Source organism: Zootermopsis nevadensis, unplaced genomic scaffold (assembly GCF_977971745.1).
Source record: "Zootermopsis nevadensis isolate Lab colony 2312 unplaced genomic scaffold, Znev_1.0 Znev_ptg000021l, whole genome shotgun sequence".
Classification (NCBI taxonomy): domain Eukaryota; kingdom Metazoa; phylum Arthropoda; class Insecta; order Blattodea; family Termopsidae; genus Zootermopsis; species Zootermopsis nevadensis.
The window spans coordinates 17,033,331-17,058,947 of record NW_028259153.1 but is presented as its reverse complement, the minus strand read 5'-3'; the positions used below and the strand labels follow the sequence as shown (position 1 = coordinate 17,058,947).

General features: G+C 38.1%; 1 protein-coding gene across 4 annotated transcripts in view; it reads left to right on the top strand.

Annotated features, from left to right (window-relative positions):
• spas (spastin) overlaps positions 1-22,438 on the top strand; it is a 50,881-nt gene extending 28,443 nt beyond the window's left edge. The window contains exons 2-9 of one of the 4 annotated variants that reach the window (XM_087352546.1): positions 8,097-8,318; positions 10,020-10,238; positions 13,995-14,158; positions 14,902-15,090; positions 16,113-16,370; positions 17,731-17,921; positions 19,551-19,744; positions 20,304-22,438. In XM_087352546.1, coding sequence (XP_087208672.1) covers positions 8,097-8,318; positions 10,020-10,238; positions 13,995-14,158; positions 14,902-15,090; positions 16,113-16,370; positions 17,731-17,921; positions 19,551-19,744; positions 20,304-20,467 — 1,601 coding nt within the window. In that variant the 3' untranslated portion in view covers positions 20,468-22,438. The remainder of the gene's footprint in view (positions 1-8,096; positions 8,319-10,019; positions 10,239-13,994; positions 14,159-14,901; positions 15,091-16,112; positions 16,371-17,730; positions 17,922-19,550; positions 19,745-20,303) is intronic. The other 3 variants (XM_087352547.1, XM_087352548.1, XM_087352550.1) reach the window with 3 other exon arrangements.
• The last annotated feature ends 3,179 nt before the right edge of the window (positions 22,439-25,617 follow it).

Below are 25,617 nucleotides of genomic sequence, written 5' to 3'. Positions count from 1 at the left end.
GAATATCAACGAGCTGCCAACTTAAACATTGGATATTTTTAAACTTAAAATTGATTTCGCAAAATCTTAATGCCTTATTAAAAAGTTACAGTGGAACCACGGTTCCGGAGAATTTGACGTAAATACGTCTCTGTATTTAAATTATATTTACATCTCTGTAAAGTAAAGTAATGTAACGTAATCTTCAATGTCATCCATCTTGTTACGAAAGCGGATTGTTGACGGCAGTAATGTAACACAACAATGCCGAGTAAACATGACGTTTCCTAGGTAACATAACAATGCACGCAAGCTGACCATTGTTGTCGGTCCATATTTACACATTGTTGTCGATTTGTTGATAAGGATCTTACACATTTTTCTGTCACTTTTCGTTACACTTTTTTGCGGAATGACCCTTCCATATAGACGTATTTACGTCAAAATATTGAAATATCAGTTTTGCTTATCCCTTTAAAAGTAGGTTTGTGTACTTCGAGCTGGAGTTCGGTTTTGTAAGACTGTACACTGCCAAGTTAACTTCCACTAACAGTATTCATATTGTTATCCTTATCATAAAGCATATGAAATTTGTAACTTGTTTTTGTTTCATTTTCTGCGCCTATAGGCTGCTAGCGGTTAGAACGCTGGCCTTGTAATCCTGGGGTCCCGGGTTCGATTCCCGGCGGTGCCCGAATTTATAACTTGTGTTGGGCAAGGCCGTGGTCTAGGCAACACGGAGTTTTCCTCCGTGGCATCCCAACAATTACTCTATTCACACACAGAAGAAGGCAATGGCAAACCACTTCTGGATCATCTGCCAAGAACGTATATGAACAGGTCCCAGTCCGAGAAAAGGATGGAAGGATCCTGTTCATATGGACCTGTCGTCAGACAGAACACTAAATAATAAATAGGCTGCTATAGTACATCTCACGTGGACCGTGAAATGTTGGTCGGAAAACGGCGCTGCCTTTAAATTCGTAATGCATTCCCAAAGACACGTATTTTTAACACAGTTTTTAGGATGTAACCCACTAGGTAATTTCCCGTACTCTTGAAGCTTTTCTTATTAATTTTCTTGGAGTTGCAGCAAAAAGAAACTTCACCCTTTTAACGATTTCTGTCTTCTGTGCGCCCTTCAGTAAATACGCTCACCCCCCACCCCCCCAATTTCACCCTGGCTTTCGGATTACATCTTCGCCGGATGTCGCTAAAGAAAATCTTTTATTCTGAATCTCTTTTCTGTACGTCTCAGCCCTCCTGTTTCAACCTCCTGCGAAGACTTGTTCTCTTTTTGTCGCAGTTTTGTCAAAAGGTAACGGAGCTTGCTGAGAACCTTGTTGATGGACCGCCCACACGGCCTACGGCATGTTGCATCCCCGCCTCGGAACACAACCTTTTTTCTGTTTATTATTCGTAATTTAATTAATGATCTCGGACGACGCAAATATTCTATGACCATGCGCTATTAGCATTTTAAATGTAAAGTGTACGAAACAGAGAGTTCACTTGTTTCTGTTAAACCACAAATTGAAATGTTGCGTATATAAACGAGGAACGAGTAATTAAATCCACTTGATGTATGTGATCCCCTTCCGTGTTTCGGATTCCAGGTTTGCTATCGTCCCGTTATAAGGGACACGTCTTTTCGATTTGCGGTGTGAATTTGTATGGTTGACTTTCCCAGAGGTCAGTGTTGTGTCAACAGTGACACGTGAGGAGAAATGTTTCTCCACGGCGTCTGTTAGCCTCATTGACACTTTCTTTTCTAGTTCTTACTTTCCATGAACAAGGTCATATTAGGCAGCCGTCGTCTGACGCAAGGCGTTCGATTAGTTACCCTGTTTCTTACGCCCAGAGGCGGCGCGTTAATCTCTCAGCCAACGTGTCCGTCCTCGCAACCACCTGTAGCCAGTTGTGTGGCTCAACTGCGTCGTATTCTGCTGTACCGTATGAAATATGTTGAGATGAACGCGTAGCACGCATGTGCGATATTGAAAACTCATACAAATGTTGACCCAAAAGCCTTAAAGGACGATACCACTTGGAAGACGTCCATAGATTGGATGATAATATTGAAATGAACATTGTAAAGATAATGTGTGGATTTTGAGATTGAATTTAGTTACACCAAGGTAGTATGCAGTTTGATGGTGTGATTTTGAGTTTACGTAGATGAAGCTTTGAGTTCAGTAAAATCAGGGACTTTCTTGACTGCCAGTTGCTCCAGGGAGGCCCTGCTCTATGTGACTGTCCGTTATCCGTCAGTAGTGGGAGCTGTAATGAGATTGCTTGTTATTTATCGAATATGGATACATTAATGCTAGCATTCATAGGTTTAGTTTCACTTGAAGATGTTTGTAGTTAAAATATAATACATGTTCCTTGCGTCACACGACTTGCAATTAGCATACTGAACTGTTTCAGTACCGAAAGTGATGTGATGAAAGTTTATAACATTATTCCATTTGATCTGATCTATGCACAAGCAGAAGAATAACATGTTACATATGAATATTACAGTTTAGTCTTAATTGTAACAGTTCATGGGTACTGGGTTTGAATCACAGCTGTAGTTGCTGATTTTATTGGGTTTTTATGGTTAAAATCTAGGTTGTGTATTGAATATGGGGACTACTTTTTTGTTCCCAATTCACCATTATTAATTGTTATAATCCAAGTCCTTCAATAATTCAGGGATTGGAATTAGCCACATCTATCGGACACAAAAGAATAAACTTTTTGCCCGAATACGGGAACAGAACAATGAATCGAGACCTTAGAAAGAGCTGACGCACCATTGAAGAACCCTGTGAAGTTACAGCCTGTAGCCAGTTATTTCACAGGCCGATTTACCCCGGCTTAGTAGCGTGTTAATCAGGTGTTAACAGTTCGGAGTGGAGAGGCTTCTTGTCACGACTGACTGCGGTTTTTACGCCCCCTGCCCGTCAGTGTGGGATTTGCGACGGATAAAGCTACGTCAGGGCAGTTTTCTGCATGTCATTGCGTTCTGCTGGCAGAACGGCAGCAGCTGGCTCTTCTGCTCGCAATAATAATGTTAATTATCTGCGCCCTTGTACCTGCAGTTTGTGTTGAGTATCAGTTCCGTATTTTTACTTCCTCTGGAGTTTATGGCGTAGAATTAACTAACCGTATCGAGGGTCCTCAGCAGCGGGAAATGTTAGGAACGAATTCTCTGTGTTTGGGTGTTGATTGTTCAGTTTTACTCACAAGTAACGAACAGACGAACAGATTTACGAACTCGTTAGGAGTGTGATAATGGAACCGCCAGAATGTAATATGCATGCATTTAATTCAATTCGATCAATGTTCTTTCTTTCTCGAACTTCTGGTATTCGGCTGGCCAGGCAAGTCTTTCCTTTGGAACCCTAAGGTTCATGACGGCTTTCTCAAAAGGCCAACGCTGCACCTTATCCAGAGATATCAGTCCAGTTCACACACTCGCCTCCTATGTTTGTAAAACCAATTTTAGTAATATCTCCCGTGTGCTCCTTCAGGTTTCTCAGTCTATTTTTGTATTATGTCTTAGTTCCCCCATGTATAATGTACGCGTAGCCAATGTCTATCGAGTTTCATTATTTAATCGTCCTGACAGTGTTAGATGGGGTAGAAATTATGACGATTGTCATTGTGTAATTGTATCAGGTCGTTTGCAGTTCGGTTCTTCTGAACTGCTCAGAAGGGGCGTGGGCGCATTGCCCTGCGTCGGGTGTCGCGGAACGCCAGCAAGCTGTCTCCGCGGAGCGGATCGATGAAGCTCGCTTTACTGCGCAGATTCGTACTCTCTCTTTATGTTTCATTTTCGAAGTCTTTTTTTGTAAAAGGACAAAGTGCCGTGACATGAATGACGTATGAGTATAACACAAGGCATTCAGCTTCTCCCAATTAAACAGACAGGAACTTTTCATCCGAAACAGCTTTTGTATGTTCGTATTCTCTTTACGTCTCCGAACCTGAATGATCGGTTTTAGCTTCGTGGTATAGGCATGTACTTTCTACTTACTTATTAATGAATTCGGTTACTGAAACTCACACAAAAGTCATTGCATATAAAAATATTATAACGCACTCCATGGAGCAGAGTCCTTCAGAAGCTAATAATCTCTCTAATAGTCAGAAATTCCTCTTCCCACATTTTATGGAGCCCAAATTTTTATTGCCGGGTTTACCAGAGCCTACCAATGGTCCATATCCGAATCCATTTGACATCCTTTAACTGTTTCTTTTATATACATTTTAATAATATATTATTCTGCGTCTAGGCCTTGTAAGTGGTCTCTTCCGTCGTGTTTTCAGACCAAAATGTTTTGTGCATTGTTCGTATCTCGAATGCGTGCTACATGCACTGCGTATCTTATTTTTGGTTAATTGTTTATTTAGGATGATTATGACAGATATGCTAGACATGTAGCATGCGATCAGAAATGAGGCATTACATTTAGGTATGAACACGTCTGCTTCATACAGTTGAATAGTATGAAAGCGGACCTTGGCAAAAAGATATGCCAGAATTGTGTACTGGATTAAATCGTTTAATATAAAGTTTTTGTAAAAAATTATGTTCCATAAACGTGGATAATTCTTTGATGGTCAAACAGCTGCTTAAGGACCATCCAGAACCTTGAATTTGACGCAGAAATTGATTGTTTTAAGTCGCATATGCTTTTGCGTTTTAAATGCAGTGACTATTACAAAATGTTAGCCGCTCCTTGACGAACCAGGCAGTTTGTCTAGTGCTGTTTGCAGGCGAAGGAAATGTATGCACAGTTGCGTTCGTAGGTGGACTGTTAAGATCTCACCGGGTTCGTTGGAGTGACTGCATTGAAACAAGGTCTAACGGAAGTGAGAAGGTGAACAGACCAAAATTGAGACAACTTTCTTTTCTGCCGTTGAAAATTTCCTTTACATAAATTTTCCTTACAATTAGTTCTGTTAATCCTGCTACTTTATATCCCGAGTTGGTGGTGATCTTGAATTTCTGTGCATTCTGTATGCAGAGCGCCGAATCGGATTAAAGGGGGATGTGCCGCCGGAAAATGCACAGCGGGAATCCATTTCCTAATTGTGGCTTTCTCCCGCAATGACTGAAATTTGTACCGGCTCATAATCTAGTTTAAAGCCGAAACGACATGCAGGCTTCGTACTCCAAACTATTTTAAATTATGAACCTTAAAGAATAAAGAAATTTAAACAAGGGTTTTCCTGGAGAATGGAAACTTTCCCTCCTGTACGCCAGGCGATTGCTTAATTAAATTAACGTATTTTTCCCCCTCACGAACACGCGGGGGCAGTGATCCGTGCGCTTGAAGTAAGATCCTTGTTACTGGGATATTTTAACTTTATAATTCTGCTACTTCTCCTTTGTGAGGTTTTTATTAAACACATTTTGACTTTTATTTCGTCAGTAAGCAGATTCAGAAGATGTGTAGGATACAGACATTACACATACGCACAAGAAGAATGCTTTCTTAAGATGGCTGTCTGCTGGGTTGTTGCGCCGTGTAGACTGGTAGAAGTTTACCATCATCGCCCTGATGATGGAGGCAGCAAGGACCTCAGAAACGTCGGTAAACTTCTACCAGACTACACGACGTAACAACCCAACAGACAGTCATCTTCAGACTCACCGCCGTGAAAACCTCAAATCCTACAATGTTTATTATAATTTTAAACATTGTAAGGATTGTAGGTTAGGTTTCATTTTGGTATGCCATCCACTTTCCATGTTTTACAAAAGAAAGATTGTCGTCCATCCGTGTACGTCCTGTGATAACTTTTTAATCAGTTGACGGATTGCAATTTGGTGACGGTTACTGTTGTGGTTATACGCCCTATTAAGCGCTCAGCGATCGGCCTGTTGCTCAGCAACGAACAAAGTTGTCCAGTTTTATAAGCGTGTAGATTTTTTTAAAAGTGCAGGTACGATGTTCCTTGGATTTACATTTTCAAAAACAGGTACACGTTTTATTTTTTAAATGAAGTATATTAATACCATCGGTGTTCATTTTTATTTAAACATCTTAAACAGCTTATATTTCCATGGTAATGTACAATTTAAAATATGAAAACGCTACGAATAATTAACTGCAAGTGTTTGTTTCACTGACTGGTCTTTTCAAACCTGAAGCAAGTCCAGACCTGAAGAACCGATGCTTATGTTACGGAGCATCGAAAGGGTTAAAGGAAATAGGTAATTTCAAACCATTGAAGAAAGTCTGTCGAATGCGCGTTTGGCTTCAGAACAAGATGCCTAGATGTATGTCTGCATTCTGATCAACGGGACATGCAAAATTTGCGGAATATGTTTTTATAATGGAGTGCACCTTTTTTAGTTGTGTGCGTGAATTCGTGAAAGGGAATTTGCTACCCGAGGAATGTAAATAATATGGCTTTTGTGCAGTTTCTGTAAGTTTTTTCATAGTCTTATGTTCCATTGAGAAACCATGGAAACAAATGGAATTTTGTCTTCGCTTTGCAGCTGGGTCTTGTAGGGGCTGAACGGGCATAATAATGTAAAGCCAGGGAACGATACTGACATTTCTTACTGAATTTGCCTGTCTGCGTAGTAAAGACGGCAAGACAACACAGACGTTCTTTCTTTCGATAAGACGTAGGCATATATTTTAGGTGGTATGTAATCTAACAGTCTTCCATTAGCTCTTGTTGTTATCAAATCTACGTTCGCAGTTATTCAAGGAATTCCTTTGAGGTACGGAATTGCAGTCTTCTTCACGGCCATAAAGAAGCTTATCATTGGACTTCAGCAAAACCATGATACAGTGTCAAAATAATATTTTATAAAGCTCATGCATTGTACATTAAAATTGTGTGCCTTATATAGTGTTCCGTTTTCTTGTTACTATTACCCGAATCACATTTGCAAATTGTTTTAATAAAATAAATACTTTGTTTGTGTATTTTATTATGCAGTGTTGCTTTTTCTCTTTAAATGTAAAATAAATCTATTGCTCTACAGGGCTTATTCTGAAAAATGATTGATTGTACCGCCTGCAGATTATGTTTAGACTACACGCCTCACAGACGTGTCAGAGAAGTTGCCGCACGATCACGGCGAATCACACGCGTTCATATTTTGTCTCCTGCGTTGCAAAGGTTTGAAGCCGTTGCAGTTGTGCTAAGTGTTGTCATAGCACAGGTGGTTCTCAACGGCTTTTCACCTCGGAATTAGGGTTGAGACGCAAGTTAGTTCAGTGTATTTGTTGCAGTGTGTTTTCAGATTTAAATGTACTGTGTACTCTGTACGCTCAGTTTCTTATTTACAGTGGAAGAAACATCGCGTAATGGAGGAGCTATTTTGTGCTACAAAGAGCAAGTCGTTGAAAAAGAGACACGTGGCGTCTATAACACAACACTTCGCTTGTATTTAAGGGTACCTGGTTTTGTAAAATTAGTCCTGATTCGGGATTCCTTAAGTCCTTCCAGGCAAATGCTAGGGTAGTTAGTACCTGAAGAGGCCATGACCGCTTCCTTCTTATTCCCTACGAACCCATAATCATTCCTAATCATTCTGTCTATTTTAACACTTATATATGTTGATACGTTTACCATCAGCTTTCACTATAACCTCTACCAACATCGTTGTAAAACTAACCACTTTCCTAGAATTAATTACCAGTTGACATTTTTATGATTTAATTTTCATCTTGGCGCTTTTATTTTGATGCCAAAAGTTAATGAATATATTTTGTATCAAACGGTTTCTCGTGGTACATAATAAACGCAAATTACAGTTTTATGTGCAGGGACGATAATCTAATTAAAAGGAATTTAATGCTGTTCCTTCTTAATTCATTAAAAACAGAGTTTTGCAATTTAAAAACTTGTTAATTGTATATCGGACGACCCAGAAGAAGAGGAGAGAGCATTTGAGAGAAACATACTGTGCTCCCATCTATTCCCAAGTATTTTCAAGTGGTCACTTTGCTTGAGATGTTCTGATAAAAATGTTCCATACATTTTGAATGGCCCCCATGCACACTACATGCCAAGCACTTCTATTCCTCTTTGATTTAATATCACAAAGACTATTAGGCTGTTGTCCTTAAAACATGTATCAATGACTCACTTTGCAGGTCAGAAAGAACTGGCCATTGAACTGTACAAGAAGGGCATATCAGAATTGGAGCAGGGGATTGCAGTGGACTGTGTTGGGGGGAAGGGAGAGGTGTGGGAACGTGCCCAGCGCCTACACGACAAGATGAAGACTAACCTGGTGATGGCTAAGGATCGCCTTGACTTCCTAGGTATAGAGCCTGCGAGCGACACACTCCTGCAGGAAACGTTGCATGTTCCTGGTAGGCCTCCCCTTAAGTGGTGTCTGTCTTATGTCACTCACTGTGGTCAGTGCTGGTAAGACGCATGAAGTACAATGTAACTATGTAATATTTAAAATTAAAACCCCACATCAAAGAAAGTTGAAACACTTCACAGGATTAAACTTATATGATTAATTTGCTTCTTTTGGGTTAAACATAGTATTAAGAATTGTGTGGTGTCAGGTCAAGTAATAATAAGCATTGTGTGCGTGTATGTATAGATTTCTTCGATATGAGAGTTGTTTAAGGCGTGACTTCAAAATTTTGCTGCATCACCAGGCCTGTCCTGGGCACCAGGTTGCCATGTTACCTAAAATTTTCATGAAGGCTTATTTTTAAATTATATTGCTTATATGAAGAAGTTGGAAAATTGTTCTTTCTTGGTACCACTAGTTTTATTGTTTGTTTTTAGTATTATAAGACTTCATGTGAAATAAGTTTAAGTGCTTAGAGGTAAAATACATACTGCTTGCCTTCTCCTACTTGTACATCTGATGAGTTTATAATTAACGTCATAAATGATAGTTGTCCTCCTGAAGAATTTAGTGGCAGCATCAAAACATTTGAAGTGTGACAGTCACAGTGAAGAATCCAGCACTGATCACTCTGAGTGGAACTTGTCATATGAAGTGAATTGAAAAGATTTCAACTTGTACTCATTCCACTGTGCTGGAAACTGTAACTTTTTTACTCTCATTCAAGTCCAGACAACACTACTGAGCATAATTTTCCTATGAATGTTTATGTTTGTGTCATATCTTCACTTTCTGGTGGCCAGTTAGTTTTAACTCTATTGTTCTTTCAGTGTTTCATGTGGTTACATTGTTCACTGGCATATATCTATATGACATTAAGAAATATATTTTTGTTTCCAATTTGGACATATTTTTTTTGTTTTTTTACATATTCAGATTATATTTGGTTATGTTCATTTAATTCAATTTAATTTATATTTAGTTCTTGTATTTTTTTCTAGTACAAAACAAATACAAATGTAGTTCTGTGGCAAGTTTGACAGTGTATAACATGTGGTTGCTTTCTAACAAGGTAATTACATGGCCACTTTTATGTAAAGTTATTCTGAATTATCTTTAGAACATTAAATCACTCACTCACACTTTACGTACAGATATATATATATATATATCAATATCAAAAGTGCATATGAGATTAATGTTATTCCCTTTGCAGGCAGATGTCATGCTTAAAGAAAATCACCTTTTTAATGCTACATGAGTGGATGCAAACACCCATTCTTATTTATTGTCTTATCCTTGCATTCAGGTTTATGCTTTTGTCAGTGGGTCCTCTGTATTCCATTTGTTTTTAATTACTAATGGGATATAAATGTGAATTTTGAGGTTCTCACAGTAGCAAATATGAAAATGGCTGTTTGCTGGGTTGTTGTGCCCTTTAGTGTGGTGGAAGTTTATGGATGTTTCAGAGGTGCATTTTGCCTCTGTCATACTACATGGTGCAACAACCCAGAAGACAATCATCTTCAAGATGTGAATGCTTCCGTTAACAATTGTCTCCTTTAAAAGCTATTCCTGGGCCCTGTTCAAGTTGTGTTGCTAGAGTGGGTCTTGTGTAAAAACTTCATTTTGAGTTCATACAGCATAGCATTTAATTTATTTACATTTATTGTGTTATGTTTGTTTTGTTTTCTGTTTCTTGTAGTCAGCCTTGTGCATCTGGGCCAGTTAGCAGTGTCGAGTGAGACGGGCTCAGCCCCTCGGGGGAAGACTCGTCAGTCCAGGGTAGCTCCCCAGCCCCTGACCATTCCTAAAACAGAACCTAAACAATACACACTAATGAACAGTGGGGGGAGCCCCAGGCCAAAAAGGCAGGAGTTCAAATTTCCACCCCCCTCTCCTCCCATTCAGAAACCCACAGAAGGTATTTCATCATTTTCAGATATAATTATCATTATTAACAATTAGTTCTTATGCAGGGATTTCCATATTGCTGTGTCAATGGCTGCACATATACAATTTCAGGAGTTGGTTGTGATTATTTCATGTTTTATGCAGATTTTTTTAAGAAATCATCAGAAATGGACATTAAATTTTCATATTGCCTCCTATATCTAGCATGGACTAGAAAAAGGAGTTTCTTCAGATGCATCAACCATTGTCATATCCATTAGCTCTCAAAATTTAGTATTGTGTGGATTGATAAAACAGAAGCAGTTTTTTTTAAGGACAGTAACTTGTTTTTCTTATGCATTACAGATCTAATTAATACTAAATGTGTTTATTTATAGTATAAAGTGATTGCCTTTGTGTAATATTAAAATCAAGAATATGTCAAACATCTATATTGAACTTTTGAGTTTTTAAAATTTTGTGAAATTTTAAGATAATTTGTTGTATACATCCATCTTCCAAGTGTCTTTGGTTTGTAAGATTTTATGCGTCAATTTCTGTTTAAATGATAAGTGAACATTGCAGTTACTTTTGTTCAATAATTCAGTATTTATTCCTTCTTAGGGAACTTACATAATGGAGGTCTGGAAGTCATGATGGGCTGTGCATAGAGCACAAAGATTCACACATTTCAGTGGGGAATACTCATGAAAGGAATTAATTGTAAGAATAGGATATAGATGGGTGGAAATATAGAAACAGATCTTGGAATAATGAAGATTAGTGTGGGCTAGTCAAGGGTGGGAGTATCCGTTGGTGTGATTAATATTTGTGTTCCATTCAATCAGGAAATGTGTGTTTGTTCTTAAATTGCTTTATTTGGGATTCAGAAAGCAGTTCATGTAGTTTGGGGGTGAACTCAGCAAAATGTGAGAATAGTGAATTTTGGGAAGCATTTACTCATGGAGGAAAAATAAATAAGAATTGCAGAGACCTGTTATAACACATCAGTTGCTCAGCTTTGTAGATGAACAAATTTTATAGTGCAGAGCATTGGCAGCCTTTTCAGCAGTCATGTGAGATCCCTGTAACAGCCTGTACCTAGCTTCAGTTTCTTTCAAATTGAATCATTTATCTTTGAAATATAATATGCTGGGATATTGAAATTTAACATGCACTAACATAGTATAAACTAGCACTAACAGTACAATTTAACACAAATTTATTATAAAAATTTTAAATCTACAATTAAGATTGCAATTTTTACCTGCTTTATGCTTTTTACACTTTATGGCAGAAAGCTTTTATGAACATGTATCATTTAATTAATGGTGTTAGTCTTTCACATCCATTGACATTGTAGCAAATTAGATTTTGAGCTTTTAACAGTAGTGTTGATTCACTTCATTTTTGAATCTTTTGAGTTATAAAACCTGAGCCAAACACAGTTTGAAAACCATAACTAGTAACCCATTGCTTCATAAAAATTAAATCATTGTATTTATTATTTATCAGTTTACTGTGAGCTGCTTGAAATGATTTTGTTTGTATTAAAAATTAACTGGCCAGAATATGAATATACATATTTTCTTACACTGCCAGAGGAGGAGATTCTGTTTCATATCAGTGGTTTAGATTTAGTCATCCCAATGTAAGTCTATATATTTTAATTATTTGATATTCTAATATTACTGCCACGGTGGTCTAGTGGTCAGAACACTAGCCTTGTAAGCCTGGGGTCCCAGGTTCAATTCCCGGTGGTGCTCAGATTTATAACTTGTGTTGGGCAAGGCCGTGGTCTAGGCATCACGGAGTTTTCCTCCGTGGGCTTCCCCGGTTTCTCTGTGGCATCCCAACAATTACTCCACTCACACACACAGAAGAAGGCAATGGCAAACTACTTCTGATACTTCTGATCACCTGCCAAGAATGTATATACGTACGAGCAAGTCCCAATCCGAGAAAAGGATGGAAGGATCCTGTTCATCATATATGGACCTGTCATCAGACAGAACACTTAATAAATAAATAAATATTCTAATATTATGTGCTGAAATAATAAAAAAATAAAATCTGTAGCAATATGGATATAATCTTTGCACTTGGAGAAACAAAAGACATGTTTCTGCTGTGACAGGCTGATAATTTTAGGATCAGGTGTATGACCTTACAGAGGATTCATGATAGACAGTATATGAATATTGTGATGTGTGTGGGTTCAAAACATTTCACTTGGGTCAGAGGGTCAGAGTCTATAGTGTTGACTTCGGGTCAAGATGTGCACTAACCTCAACCTCACATGGTCCCCCCCTCCCTATTTTCACAAATGAGGTTCTGGTGACTGAGTTATTGTGATTTAACATTTATATTTGGTGTGGAGGGAATGCCACTGAAAAGTTAGGTTAGGTTAGATTTAAGTACAAGTCTAGATTTTGGTTGCTGTTAGCTGTGTGTGTAAGTGAAGTTGACTGGAAAATCATTAACCATCCAACATGTAGCCTCCTTGTAGAAATTTTAATGCTGCATGTGGAGAAGTATGTTTTGTTAATGTTGCTTGCTGAAATTGTATTGGCCATGAACAACTTTGGTGATGCTAGATTGTAGACATACTTGGCATGAGATTAGAGGGTGTTATATTTGCATTATGTCTTATTGTACAAGCACCTTGGGTATACTAAACAATATACATATATTTCAGAACAAAACCCAGCTAGCAAAGTTGACATCCGTTGTGTATAAATGACCATCCCTGCACTGTATGTAGACTTATAAAAAGTAAAGTTTGCCCCACTATACGCCATGTAGGCGTTTGGGGTGAGTGGAGGTATAGCTCCTCTCTTCCTTGACCTCAGCACTAGATGGGGGTGAGTGGTCGGCATCACGCCCCGGCCGGCTTTACCCCCGGGAAAGTACCCCGGTACCCATTGTAGGGGAGGCTGGGTGGGCCCCAGAGCCGGTCTGGACGCAGAGGCTAGAGGAAAAATCCTCTGCCCCCGTCGGGGATCAAACCCCGGTCGTCCAGCCTGTAGCTAGCCACTATACTGACTGAGCTATCCCGGCTCTGTATGTAGACTTATAAAAATGTAAATATTTAGAGTAAGGATTTTTCTACAACAGGGGATGTTTTCCGATCTCCTGCTTAAAGTTTAAACATTGAAATATTTAAAATTATAATTTTATTTGCTGTTGTGTATGGGTGTAAAACTTGGTCTCTTGAGAATATGGAATTATGTTATTCAAGAACAAGATTCAAAGAATACTTGTGACTGAGAGAGATGAAGTAACAGGACGATGGAACAATGCGCACAGTGAGAAGCTTCATAATATGTGGGATATGAGGTTTTTATGGTAGTGAGTATGTAGGTGGATGTATTCTGGGTCGTAGCGCCATGTAGTCTGGTATAAATTTACGATGCTCCTTCCTGCCTCCATCATTAGTGTTGATGGAGGCAACAGTGACCTCTGAAACGGTGGTAAACTTCAACCAGACTACATGGTGCTACAACCCAAAAGACAGCCATCTTCATAATTTGTGCTCTTCACTGTGTATTATTAAGATTATCGAATGGAATGTGGGTCATGGGTCATGTGGCATACATTGTACAGTTTAATAATGCATACAAAGCCTGAAGAGAGGAGATATGTTGGAGGTATAGACATAGGTGGGAGGATAATTTTAAGTGTATAATGAAGAAGTAGAGCATGAGTGTGTGGACTGATTGAGGGGCAGACATCATAATTTTATTATTTTTGCACACTGTTTAGAGTTTGATTGTCCATCTTGCAGCACTTGGGCGGAAGTTAAACATTCCAGGGAAGAGGGCAGCAGGCACAGCAATGAACAAAAGCCAAACCTTGCCACGCAGCATGGGCCGTTCCCACAGCAACATTATCTCCCCTCGACCCAACAAGCCAGCCTCCACACCTCCAACTATCAAAAGACAACTTTCTGTAAGAGTGAATTAAATTATTTGTTTGAAAAGAAATTGATATGTGGTGAAGATAATAAAGTATATCTTATGGTTCTGAATGTTTGTATAACTAGTATTGTTATGGTAGTATTTTCTTGGGTATTGTCCATTGTCTGCATAAAAAGAAGTATGATGCTTACAGGCTGGCTGTCCCTCTCTCAGGTGATAAAAACTAGCTTTATCTCATTCACTGCACAAAGTCAGTAGCATTTCCTTTTGCATGGATGTAGACATAGATAGTTCCAGCCAGCCTATTGGATGCTTTTATACTTGCACTAATTATCACTGACTGATTCTATTTAAACTTCTAATTGTAGGGAAAGTGACAACACATCATAGACTTAGACAGAAATGAGAGAATATTATTGAAATTTAACTTAGAAAATGGTGAGGATGTAGCTTGGCTAAAAATATTCCGTTGATGGGCTGTTGAAATGGTAATGAACCATTTGATTTTGTAACAGATTTATTGATCAACTGACTGATTTCCTCAGCCTGACTGTGCTTCTTGGAACATTTCTTTCTTTCTCATTCCTTGTTAAGTAAATTTTCAAATCCTACACAGCATGGAGATGTTTTACTGTTATCTGGTGGCTACATTAAACCTCATAAAAGCAAGAAACCTTTGTACAGAGCCATCATTTAATGAATTTTAGGGAAATAAGTGAACTACATGCTAAACCACCTTGCTGCAATGTTAGTAAATTTCTAACATGTTTACAGGGGCCCAGCAGTTCTCCTGTGCGCAGGCCAAGCAACAACAGCACCAACTCTGTCACAAAGGGAACACCATCTCGTAAAACTCCATCCCCTGCTCTGAAAGGAGTGGACCCAAAACTTGCTCAAATCATCTTGGATGAGATTCTGGAAGGAGGTGCATCTGTGCAGTGGGAAGACATAGCGGGACAAGAGGTACAACTTATCAGGCTTACCAACACATTGTTCCTGTGTGTTATTCACAAAGACACCCAATTTCTGCTCCATATGAATTTGACTGCTTCTCTCTCTCTCTCTCTCTCTCTCTCTCTCTCTCTCCTTTTCTTCTTCTCCAGAACTATTCTATCCAAAGAATTTAGTTTCTTTGGTTCTTTGCAATTATTTTATGTGGGATATCTTTCAAAAGTTATGGAATGTTCACTTTTAAATGCTAAATCACATTTTCAAAAATGGAAGTCCTGTGTCAGAGTTTATCACAAATTAAAACTTACTTTCTTTTTTGCTTGTCAACTGTGATTCTTTCCGAATTATCTGACACAATGCAATCATTGTTGCAAGTTCTACAGTTTGTTAATTTTCCTCGTGAAAATAAACATTTTACTTTTAGAGCCAATAAGTCTTACTTTGTACTACATTTCAAACTGTAATTACATGTGGAAGGGCCTGTTATTTCATGGTGGACATACAGACAATATACACGGGAAATATTACATTATTTTATGATATAAATGATTAGATTCAGGGTATAAATATTTTTCATTGAACTGTCATTCCTTTGGAACTCCCTTATACTTTTTACTCCAAGAAATTCCAGTATTAATATTCAAGATTTCATACATTGAATGTGTCTATGGCTTATACACATGTTGTCTTACTGTGTAAGCTCACCCTTGTAGTGACTTCAGTGATTTATCTGCTTTTTGTCCCACTGGCAAATTCTGACTAGACTGGTGAAGGTTGAATGAGTGTGTAGCAGAAACCCATACTGTCTATCATGTGTATGCTGATCACATTTTAAATTCTTAAGAAGGTGTCCATAATTGTTGGTGTCTTAGTTGATTGCACTATAGGTAATCCCATTTTGAGGTGTGTAGAAATTGCTTTCATGAAGTGGCAAAGTAACAATCAGATATGGAACTGTGTCAAATCAGGAATTAAATAAAAAATAAATTGGTCATGAAAGACCATTTGCATTGTTACTAATGTTCTACTTGTAGGTGGCCAAGCAGGCATTACAAGAGATGGTGATCTTGCCATCATTACGCCCTGAATTGTTCACTGGTCTGCGCACTCCATCCCGAGGATTACTGCTGTTTGGACCACCTGGTAATGGCAAGACGTTGCTCGCACGTGCTGTTGCCACTGAATGCAATGCCACGTTTTTCAGCATCAGTGCTGCCAGTCTGACATCCAAGTATGTTGGTGAGGGTGAGAAGCTGGTCAGGGCCCTATTCTCTGTTGCCAGGGAGTTGCAGGTGAGAGTCATACATGACCTCCTGAGATATCACTTTATTCAGCCCTCACATCAGTGTGAACATTTTTAATACATCTGCAAAAAAATTTTACATGATTTGTGGTAGTTTAGCATAACTGCAAAAAGATTAAAGTAGTATCTTTATGCCTTGGAATCCATTTGGAACATTTGTTGTTCTTAGAGTTCAGCGAGTTCTTTAATATCTTAAACCATAACAAATATAATTGAAGTATATAACAGCTACAATTCAGTGTTAAGCGTACATAGTCTTTTGTATAAGGGAACTCAGTAAGTGATTCTATATTAATATTAATTATGTAATATGTCATTGAATTTTACCAAATCCTTCTTCACCTCCTGTGATAAGCAGCTCAGGCTACCAGGTCAGGTTATAAAATTATCCCAGGAAGCATAGTTTAGTTTGACAAAAGTAGCATATCATGTGTATCTTCACTTGAGTAGTTAAGCTCAGTTCTAACGTGATTTATACTTCTGACCATCTGTATCGAATAGGATTTTTATGATTTTCTGCAGTCATTCCATTAAATTTCAGGGCAGCACTCTGAGGCAAGCATACTCCTCATGATAACAAACATAATTATAGTCTTCAGTTTATATAGTTTCATCGAATGATCTACTAACTAACACAAGACCTGATGGTCTAAGGGTAAGACACTGCCATTTTCTTAGTTGAATTTGGATTTTTTCTATGCTTTCATGCAGTCAAAACGTTGTCAGTATAAGGTATACCAGGTCCCAGTTGTCATTCATATTCTACATTAAGCTGTTAGTCTGCTGTGTTAGCTTTGCAGTTGTTTGGCAGAAAGCTATATCCCATTTAAAAGGTGGATTCCTGTCTTTACTCTTGCCAGGCAGTCTGATGCCAGGATGATCGACAATTACACCTGGAAGCATAAGACACAACAGAACGACACAAACCAGTCAAACATTTGTTCTGTCTGAATATCAAGGGACTTCTTCCCAATTGTTTCTTGCTTGATTTTCATAGTTTCTGATGTATGTGAACTGAGGTCAGCAGGAGAAAGACATCAGCATCCCTGCTACTGTGTGACACCTTACAATGAAATTTGATGGATCCCATTACTGCTACCATTTCCAGTAATGTGAAGTTAACCAACTCCATGGAGCAGAATCCTTCTTGAGAAACTGGACAAGAAATTCCCTACCTTTTATGGAACCAAAATGTTCCTTAGCATGGTCATAAGAGCCTGTCGGTCTACATTTTTCTGAGCCAGTTGAATCTAGTCCATGCCCTCACACCCTATTTCCTCGAAGTCCATCTCAGTATTATCCTCCCATATATTTCATGTAAGTTCACACTTGATGATTGTTGATTCTAGCCGTCCATTATCTTCATTGATGAAGTAGACTCACTGTTGTCTGAGAGGCGAGAGGGTGAGCATGATGCAAGTCGGCGCCTCAAAACGGAGTTTCTTGTAGAGTTTGATGGCCTCCCATCAAACCCTGAGGAGAGGGTTCTGGTCATGGCTGCAACAAATCGCCCTCAGGAACTAGATGAAGCAGCTCTCAGGTAAGTGAGCCAGAATAGTTCAGTTTGGACAACCAGCATTCAATTCCTGGCAGGGACAAGGATTTTTCACTTCGTCACTACATCCAGAATGACTCCGGGCCCACCCAGCTTCCTATCCAATTCTCTTTCTATGGGTTAAGTCTTCCAGAGCAGGATTCTGATTTATATTTTAATGTGAAATATCACTTTAATTGCAGGGAAAGTAGTGTTATGGATGTTTAGATTACTTGACAAAAATATATGGATTTTGGTCTGGAATATTTACTTTCTTTAAATAAAGTTAGAATCAAGTATCAGGTGTGCAGTGATGACAGTCTGACTTGAAGGTCCTTCAGTACTTCAGTAAAAGGTGACTGGTATTGGGATAAAAACTTTTCCTTATTCTGGTATGCAGAGCCTCATTACATGTACTGTTGTTCTTTCAAACCTTGTATAAAAAAAATCAAATTGTACTGGGATCGGGGGTTTTCTGTGATGATGGCATTTAGCATGAGACAGTACATAAACGTCACTGTGGTTCCACTGTCTCAGTTCTGCAGTATGACATTACCATTTTAAATGTTAGTAACATTGCTGGACATATAAAAGATTTTCTGAATTGTTGAACTAGGTTTAGAAATTTAGACAACAGTTTTTAACTTTTTGACCTTGTCTGAGTTTATTTTATTTTTTTATTTTATTTTTTTACATTTTATTATAATTGATACGAGGGTGAGTCAAATGAAAACCGTAATTTTTTTTTTAAATTTAATTTATTGAGTGAAAGCGGTACACAACTATATCATTTTTCTACATAGTCTACATTTCGTTCAATACAGGCCCTCCAGCGTTAACGAAGTGTATGGATTCCTCTAGAAAAAAATTCTTGTGGTTGTCTGCGCAACCACTCATGCACCGCCTGCTGTACCTCTTCATCAGAACGGAACTTCTTTCCTCCCATCGCCTCTTTGAGTGGCCCAAACATGTGGTAATCACTTGGGGCTAGGTCTTGTGAGTATGGTGGATGTGGAAGACACTCAAAGTGCAAGTCTTGGATTGTTGCAACTGTTGCACGGGCAGTATGGGGCCGAGCATTGTCATGTCAAGGACACCTCTAGTCAAAAGTCCACGTCGCTTTGATCTGACTGCAGGTCGAAGATGATTCTGCAAGATTCTTCACTGATCAAAAAACGAATTACAGAACATTGTTCTTCTTTCGTGCACGTAACTAGTGGAGCAGCCATTTTCAAATTGGCACTGTGATGGCGATATGTTTGTCTGCATTGTACTACCACCTATAGGATACTCTTTATAGCATTGGTAACATGTCTGCCAACTTATAGGACAATGGCGCGATATTTCGAATTTTTATCTCAGTTTTACGGTTTTCATTTGACTCACCCTCGTACATTTGTGGTATTATGAAAGTAAATATTATGTTTCTGTTGTAACATTGATATGATAACATAGTTGTTTATCCTTGTAGTAAATAAAACTGAAATGTCAGTAACTTTTCAGACAGTGTAACTCTTCTGTTCCTATTTAAAATTCTCTTCCCTCCTCTCATATCTCCATAGGTATAATATATCAGTGCAATGTGTAATATATACCTTTCATGCTAACTGGCTTGTTACCAATATACTGTTGCAGACGATTTTCAAAGCGCATATATGTGACACTACCAGATCATGCAACACGAGTTCTGCTTTTGAGGCGGCTGTTGAGTCGACATAACAGTCCCTTGTCTCAGGAAGAGCTGGAAAAACTAGCCACTGTTACAGAAGGTTATTCTGGAAGTGATCTCACAGGACTTGCCAAGGATGCAGCTCTAGGACCAATAAGAGGTACTTACATCTCAGTAACTGCTCATATAATGCTCCTTTTATAGTAAAGGACATGGTCCCTTTCCATAAGCTCATAGAAAAGATGTGGAAAAAATGTAGGAAGAAACAAGTCCTGACAAATGTTCTGGTTCACATTTAATATCAGAATCCTGTGTAATGCAAGTCATGTGCATACATTTGTGTTAAACACCAATGAATATAAGAGTGTGTTGACAGCAACCTTCCAGAGTGATGCAATTCAAAAGAGATGTTTTGGTTTCCTTCCTACTACTGATGTAGAGGGGAGCTCCCAGTAGATGACTTCTGCTTTTCATCCTGTGCCAATATTATGAAAGGACTTTTGTGCAAGATCAAAGATGAGACTAATTACATGAAATATTTGATATGATATTATTCTTTCAGCAAACCTTGTTATGCTCTGTTTCCATACTGGATGGCATAACACTTTCTGATGCAAACTGCATATTGATATTAATATTAAAAATATATGTTAATGTTCTTACCCTGGTATAAGAATTTATATGTTTAACCTCTTTAAATTGCTACTTGTTATTGGCAGAACTAAACCCAGAACAAGTTCGCTGCCTCGATCCAAGCAGTGTCCGCAACATTAAGTTCCAAGACTTTCAAGACTCACTCAAGAGAATCCGACGCAGTGTGTCTCCGCATAATTTAACCATATATGAAAAGTGGAACTTGGAATTTGGGGATGTCAGTATGTAGGAGCCAGGTGCAGTGGTATGGTACATCATCAGTGACAGTTTGCATGTCATTGTGGCACAAAAATAATAATATAGGAGGATCAGTGCTTTGTGCTGTGTTTGTTAAACAAAATAATCCAACAATTCAAAGCTCTTCTGTGATTGTCGGCTGGTGGAGGTGGCTGTGACGCAGTTGAAATATATAATCTTGAATCCGTACCATTGAATGGTGAGACCTGGTATTAGCAATTCATAGAACTCACAACATAGGAATCTAGGAATCTTGGTTTCACTGTATTAGAATTCTTGTAGTTTTACTTGCAATACATTCAGATTGGTGTCAGACTGCTAATAGTGATATAGTCCGAGCTTTTCTTTTAAACGTATGTGAATTGTCAGTTTTGTTGTTATTGTATTGCAGTTAAATTTATAGAGATTTGCATATGATTAGTTTGCACTCAGTGCAGCTGGTTCTGCCACCCTATATGAGTGATGAGTCAGTGGATGAATAGCTCAAACAGCCATACATAGCACAATCTTAGATTGTAGGTATGCAACATGTTTAACTTGTACCATTGTTTTGCAATATATGCCAGAGTGTACATGTTGAACACCAACTTTAAGGCCTCATGAGACGAAGAAAAAGAGACATTGCTTTTCTGTTACTGTTCAGTGGAACTGAAGTGGTGAAATCCTCTTGTTTCTCTCGGTTCCATTGCCTTACAAACTTGTTTTGCTACTTTTATATGGAAACCATTTGTGTGCTTTATGTAATAAGTTATCTCCTTCCATTGTTGAAGTGTTACCATATTGAAGATTTTCATATGCTGTGTAAACTTAGGCTGGCTGCTGCTTGGGTAGCTGCTATGTGGGAAGAGAAGAGCACTTACGAGAACAAAGGTCTTCCCGTGTGAACAGATAATTTTATGGGCCCTTGTTCTGGTGGGTGTGTGTTCCTTTCACCTACATATGTTGGCAATCGTCAATCCATTGACTGTAAGTAGGTATGAACATGAATTATAAATATTTACATTATCCTGTCAATTAACTCTAATTCAAAGATATGCATATATATGAGTCTTGTAAGTTTTTAAGGTTGCACAGTGTGATTGTGTTGATGTAATGACAGTTTATTTTTAACTACAGTGCTATATATGGAAGGCATCTCAATTATTGTTATCTATGATGTTATTTTAATATTGTGTGACAGTCCATAGAAGCTTGTCAGGATCCTTTGAGACCTGTCAAAAGAAAGATGAAGTATTCTCCTATTATTGCTTTTCATCCTACCCTCCATATTCCCTTAATTAATAGTACTTTACATGTCAAAATTAATAGTAATTCAAAATATCATAAAATAATTATTTGTTAACAGAGCTTGTGCTGATTGCAGCAGTTTTGCTCACATTTAGATTATAAAGTAATGATATTCAATCAATGATCTCTTGCTGTTAACACTTCTCTAACATTTGTTCTGAATGCAGCTACTGAGAATCAAGCAGCAGCATGAGGTGGTTATTATGTTGGGAACATTTGTTTAATCTGTCAATATTAGTGCCGTAAAAATATCACTGTTTCTAAAAAGGATTTAAAGCCTCTAAATGTTAATTTTCAGAAGAGAAAAATAATATTGTTATCTTCATGAGAGGTTTAAGATGAAGTGCAGGCAGAAGATTTAGAGTGAAACTCTAAATCATTTCAGCATTCATATTACTAAAAAATCAGCTTCTGCTGTCCGGTCTGCATTTTACTTTAAATACCTCAATGTCATATCCTTGCTATTTTAAACTCTCCAGATCTCCTTCAGTCACTTCATACCAACTTTAAAATTCACTAATGAGGGCTGCAGACTAACATAACTGTTAATGTAGAGCTTTTATCTTTCTTGACAATCTCGGGTATTAAGAAAAAAGTTTCTTAGAATTTCAACATTATTTGTTATATTCTTGCTTTTTTGTAATGTGAAGAATATATATACAGTAACGTGTTGTGATATTATGTTTCTCTCTCCACCTTTCTGCCATTGACCATTGTCCTGAGCAGTACATTTAGTAAAGGGGTAATGATTAGAGAAAAATAAAATAGATATTTCTACATGTCCCTTTGTCTTGCCTTAGCTGCTTTATGAATTTGTGTAACCACACCAATACTGTACCATGGAAGCTAGACATCATTATGGACATTGTGGATTAATCTTTAGTTAAGCTAAGCTGTCCCACTATACGCCATGTAGGCGCTTGGGGGGAGTGGAGGTATAGCTCCTACTCATTCTTGACCTCGGCACTAGATGGGGGTGAGTGGTCAGCATCACGCCCCGGCCGGCTTTACCCCCGTGAAAGGACCCCGGTACCCATTGGATGGGAGGCTGGGTGGGCCCCAGAGCCGGTCTGGACTCAGAGGCTAGAGGAAAAATCCTCTGCCCCCGTCGGGGATCGAACCCCGGTTGCCCAGTCCGTAGCCAGTCATTATACTGACTGAGCTACGCCGGCTCTTAATCTTTAGTTAGAATTCCTATTATGAAAATAAGAATGGAAGGAGCAGTAATCATATGAAAGGCCCACAGGGATGCTTCGGCAGTTGTCTAAACATTCTCACTGTGTTGTTTGTATGGACTTCTGTCTTTTTAAGTAAGCATCTTCCCCTTGTTATATGAGATATATTTACCTCTTAGTAAACTACAGTTCAGTTCGGCTTGCACAGTGGAGTCACAGACTGAATGAAATACACATAAACTCGTGAGTAATGTGTTTTCATATGGTATCTTGAAACAAAAAGGAAAAGGTAGATATTATTTCCACTTCCAACATTTGGGAATAAGTACCAGTACTTTTAACAGGTATGTATCTCACTGCATGGCTGGTTGAATTATCAGTTTTCTGTGGCATCCCCTGGGAATGCCTAACATAAACAAGGCATTATGGACCAATACTATTTCATTTATTGACTTCTCTGTACAGAAGACTGTGTCCATCTAACACTTAAAACATATAATTTATCTTCCATTAAATTGCAGCAAAGTGGTTAGCAATTTTTGCTTCATATTTGGGAGGTCCCAATTTCAAATGTTGATTCAAAGACTGGCTATCCTGACTTTTCTTGTGGTTTTCCTCAGTCTCTCCAGTTAAGTGCTTGGGATACTTAGATGACCCGTTCTTCAGTGCCTTGAGCATCTGCGGGTCCCTGTTTTGTAAATTTTAATTTTTATATGTACATTTTTTTTATTAGTGTTCTGTCTTACGACAGGTCCATATATTATGAACAGGATCCTTCCATCCTCTTCAGGCTGTCAGGGACCTGTTCATATATATATATATATATATATATACATTCTTGGCAGATGATCCAGAAGTGGTTTGCCATTGTCTTCTTCTTTGTGAGTGGAGTAATTGTTGGGATGCCACTGAGAAACCGGGGAAGCCCCCGGAGGAAAACTCTGTGATGCCTTGCCCAACACAAGTTATAAATCTGAGCATCACTGGGAATTGAACCCGGGACCCCAAGATTACAAGGATAGCCATCACTGCCAATTGTAACATTTTATACTGCTAATTCTACAATAGGGCAGAGTGAACAGACCAGCTTGACATCTGTAGGAAGCAATTTTTTCCCTTCTTATTTCCAGGAAATGTGGGCATCATAGTTACTCCTTTATTCTTTTCTCATTGAATGCAAGTTATTGCTCCCAGTCTGTGTGAAGTGACGCAGATTTCCAGATTGATACTCAATCACCAAGCAAGCAAAATAGCTTGATAAGGTAAAGAGAAGAGATGTCATGATTAATCCAGTAATCTGGTTAATTTCATTTTGTAATAAACATAAGTGCGTCTTACGTTCAGCCTGGCATAGTAAAATGGAGTTTCTGATGTCTCCATACTCTTATTTGATACAATGCTAAACTTGTATTTTTAACTGATATATGCCCTGGCTAATTACTGAATATCCATATGTGTGATTTTCTAGCTGAACTTAAATTTCTTTGCCCAGTTAATGTATTCCCATAGCTTATAGCCTGTAAAATATGTTATGTTTTATTTCAAAATTGTAGAAATTCTACTGACTCTGAAAAGGTGGGATAGGTGCAGTTTTAGTTTACATTTTATTCATACATTTACAGTTCAGACTCAACTGTGTATGTTTCTGTAAACAGATAAAAATGTAGATCGACTGACAGTTCCAGTGGACAATTTAACCACAGAAAAAATGAACATAACACTACCTTATCTGCCTGCACTGACATACATCACAATTTTGGGGGGAGAAAATAAAGTATTGTCATTGCATTGGGAGCCAAAAATACAAAACCTGAATCACTTAATTGTGTGCACATACCTGCTACTTCAAAAAATGTTTTAATGTGTCAATGTTGGTCTTTTGGGTTGTGATGCCATATGGACTTGTAGGTAGATGCTGGTGTTTCAAAGGCAGTCACGTTCCTTTCAAAACACTGGTACCTACCTATTAGTCCACACAACTCTGAAAGCTGACACTGATATCTTTACCACTGTAAGAACCACAAATCTAATGTTAGAATCCAGTGACATCTCTCATTGGTTCACTTTGTTTTATAATTGTAAAATTCAGAAAAAATGTAATTTTGAGTAAACAAGTTTTATCAGCCATTCTACAGACTCTTCTCTACTAATTCCTCTTACTCTTCCATTTATTCAGTTTATATTTACATGGAAAATGTTTGATTCTGTGTAATTTAGTAACACATCTCTTTCAGAGTCACATAGCACTTCCAACCATCAACAAATCTAGTTAGGAAAATGTAACTACTGCTGAAATTAGGGAAAAAGGTTACTGGGATGTAGTATCAGAGTTCATCAATATTAGCATAGCTTTAGTATATCAAGTATTTATAAACTCAATGGTGCCCTTAAAGATATATGAATTGTAGTGCACAGTAACTGAATCAATTTGAGACATTTAAGAATCTACACCATGTTTTTGTTAACTACAAAAAAAAATTCTAATTTCTAGGGCACAACTTTTGTGGGCCTTCATATCATTTAGACAAACTCACATCTGGAAAGACGTTCACAATGTACAGGTTAATTTTTTAAGTTTTCAAAGGTTAGTAATGACTTGATGTCTATAATGTATATGTTCATGGGTAACCAAACAACACTTTAGGGGTAGAACTATATTGCTCACTGTGAATCAATATTC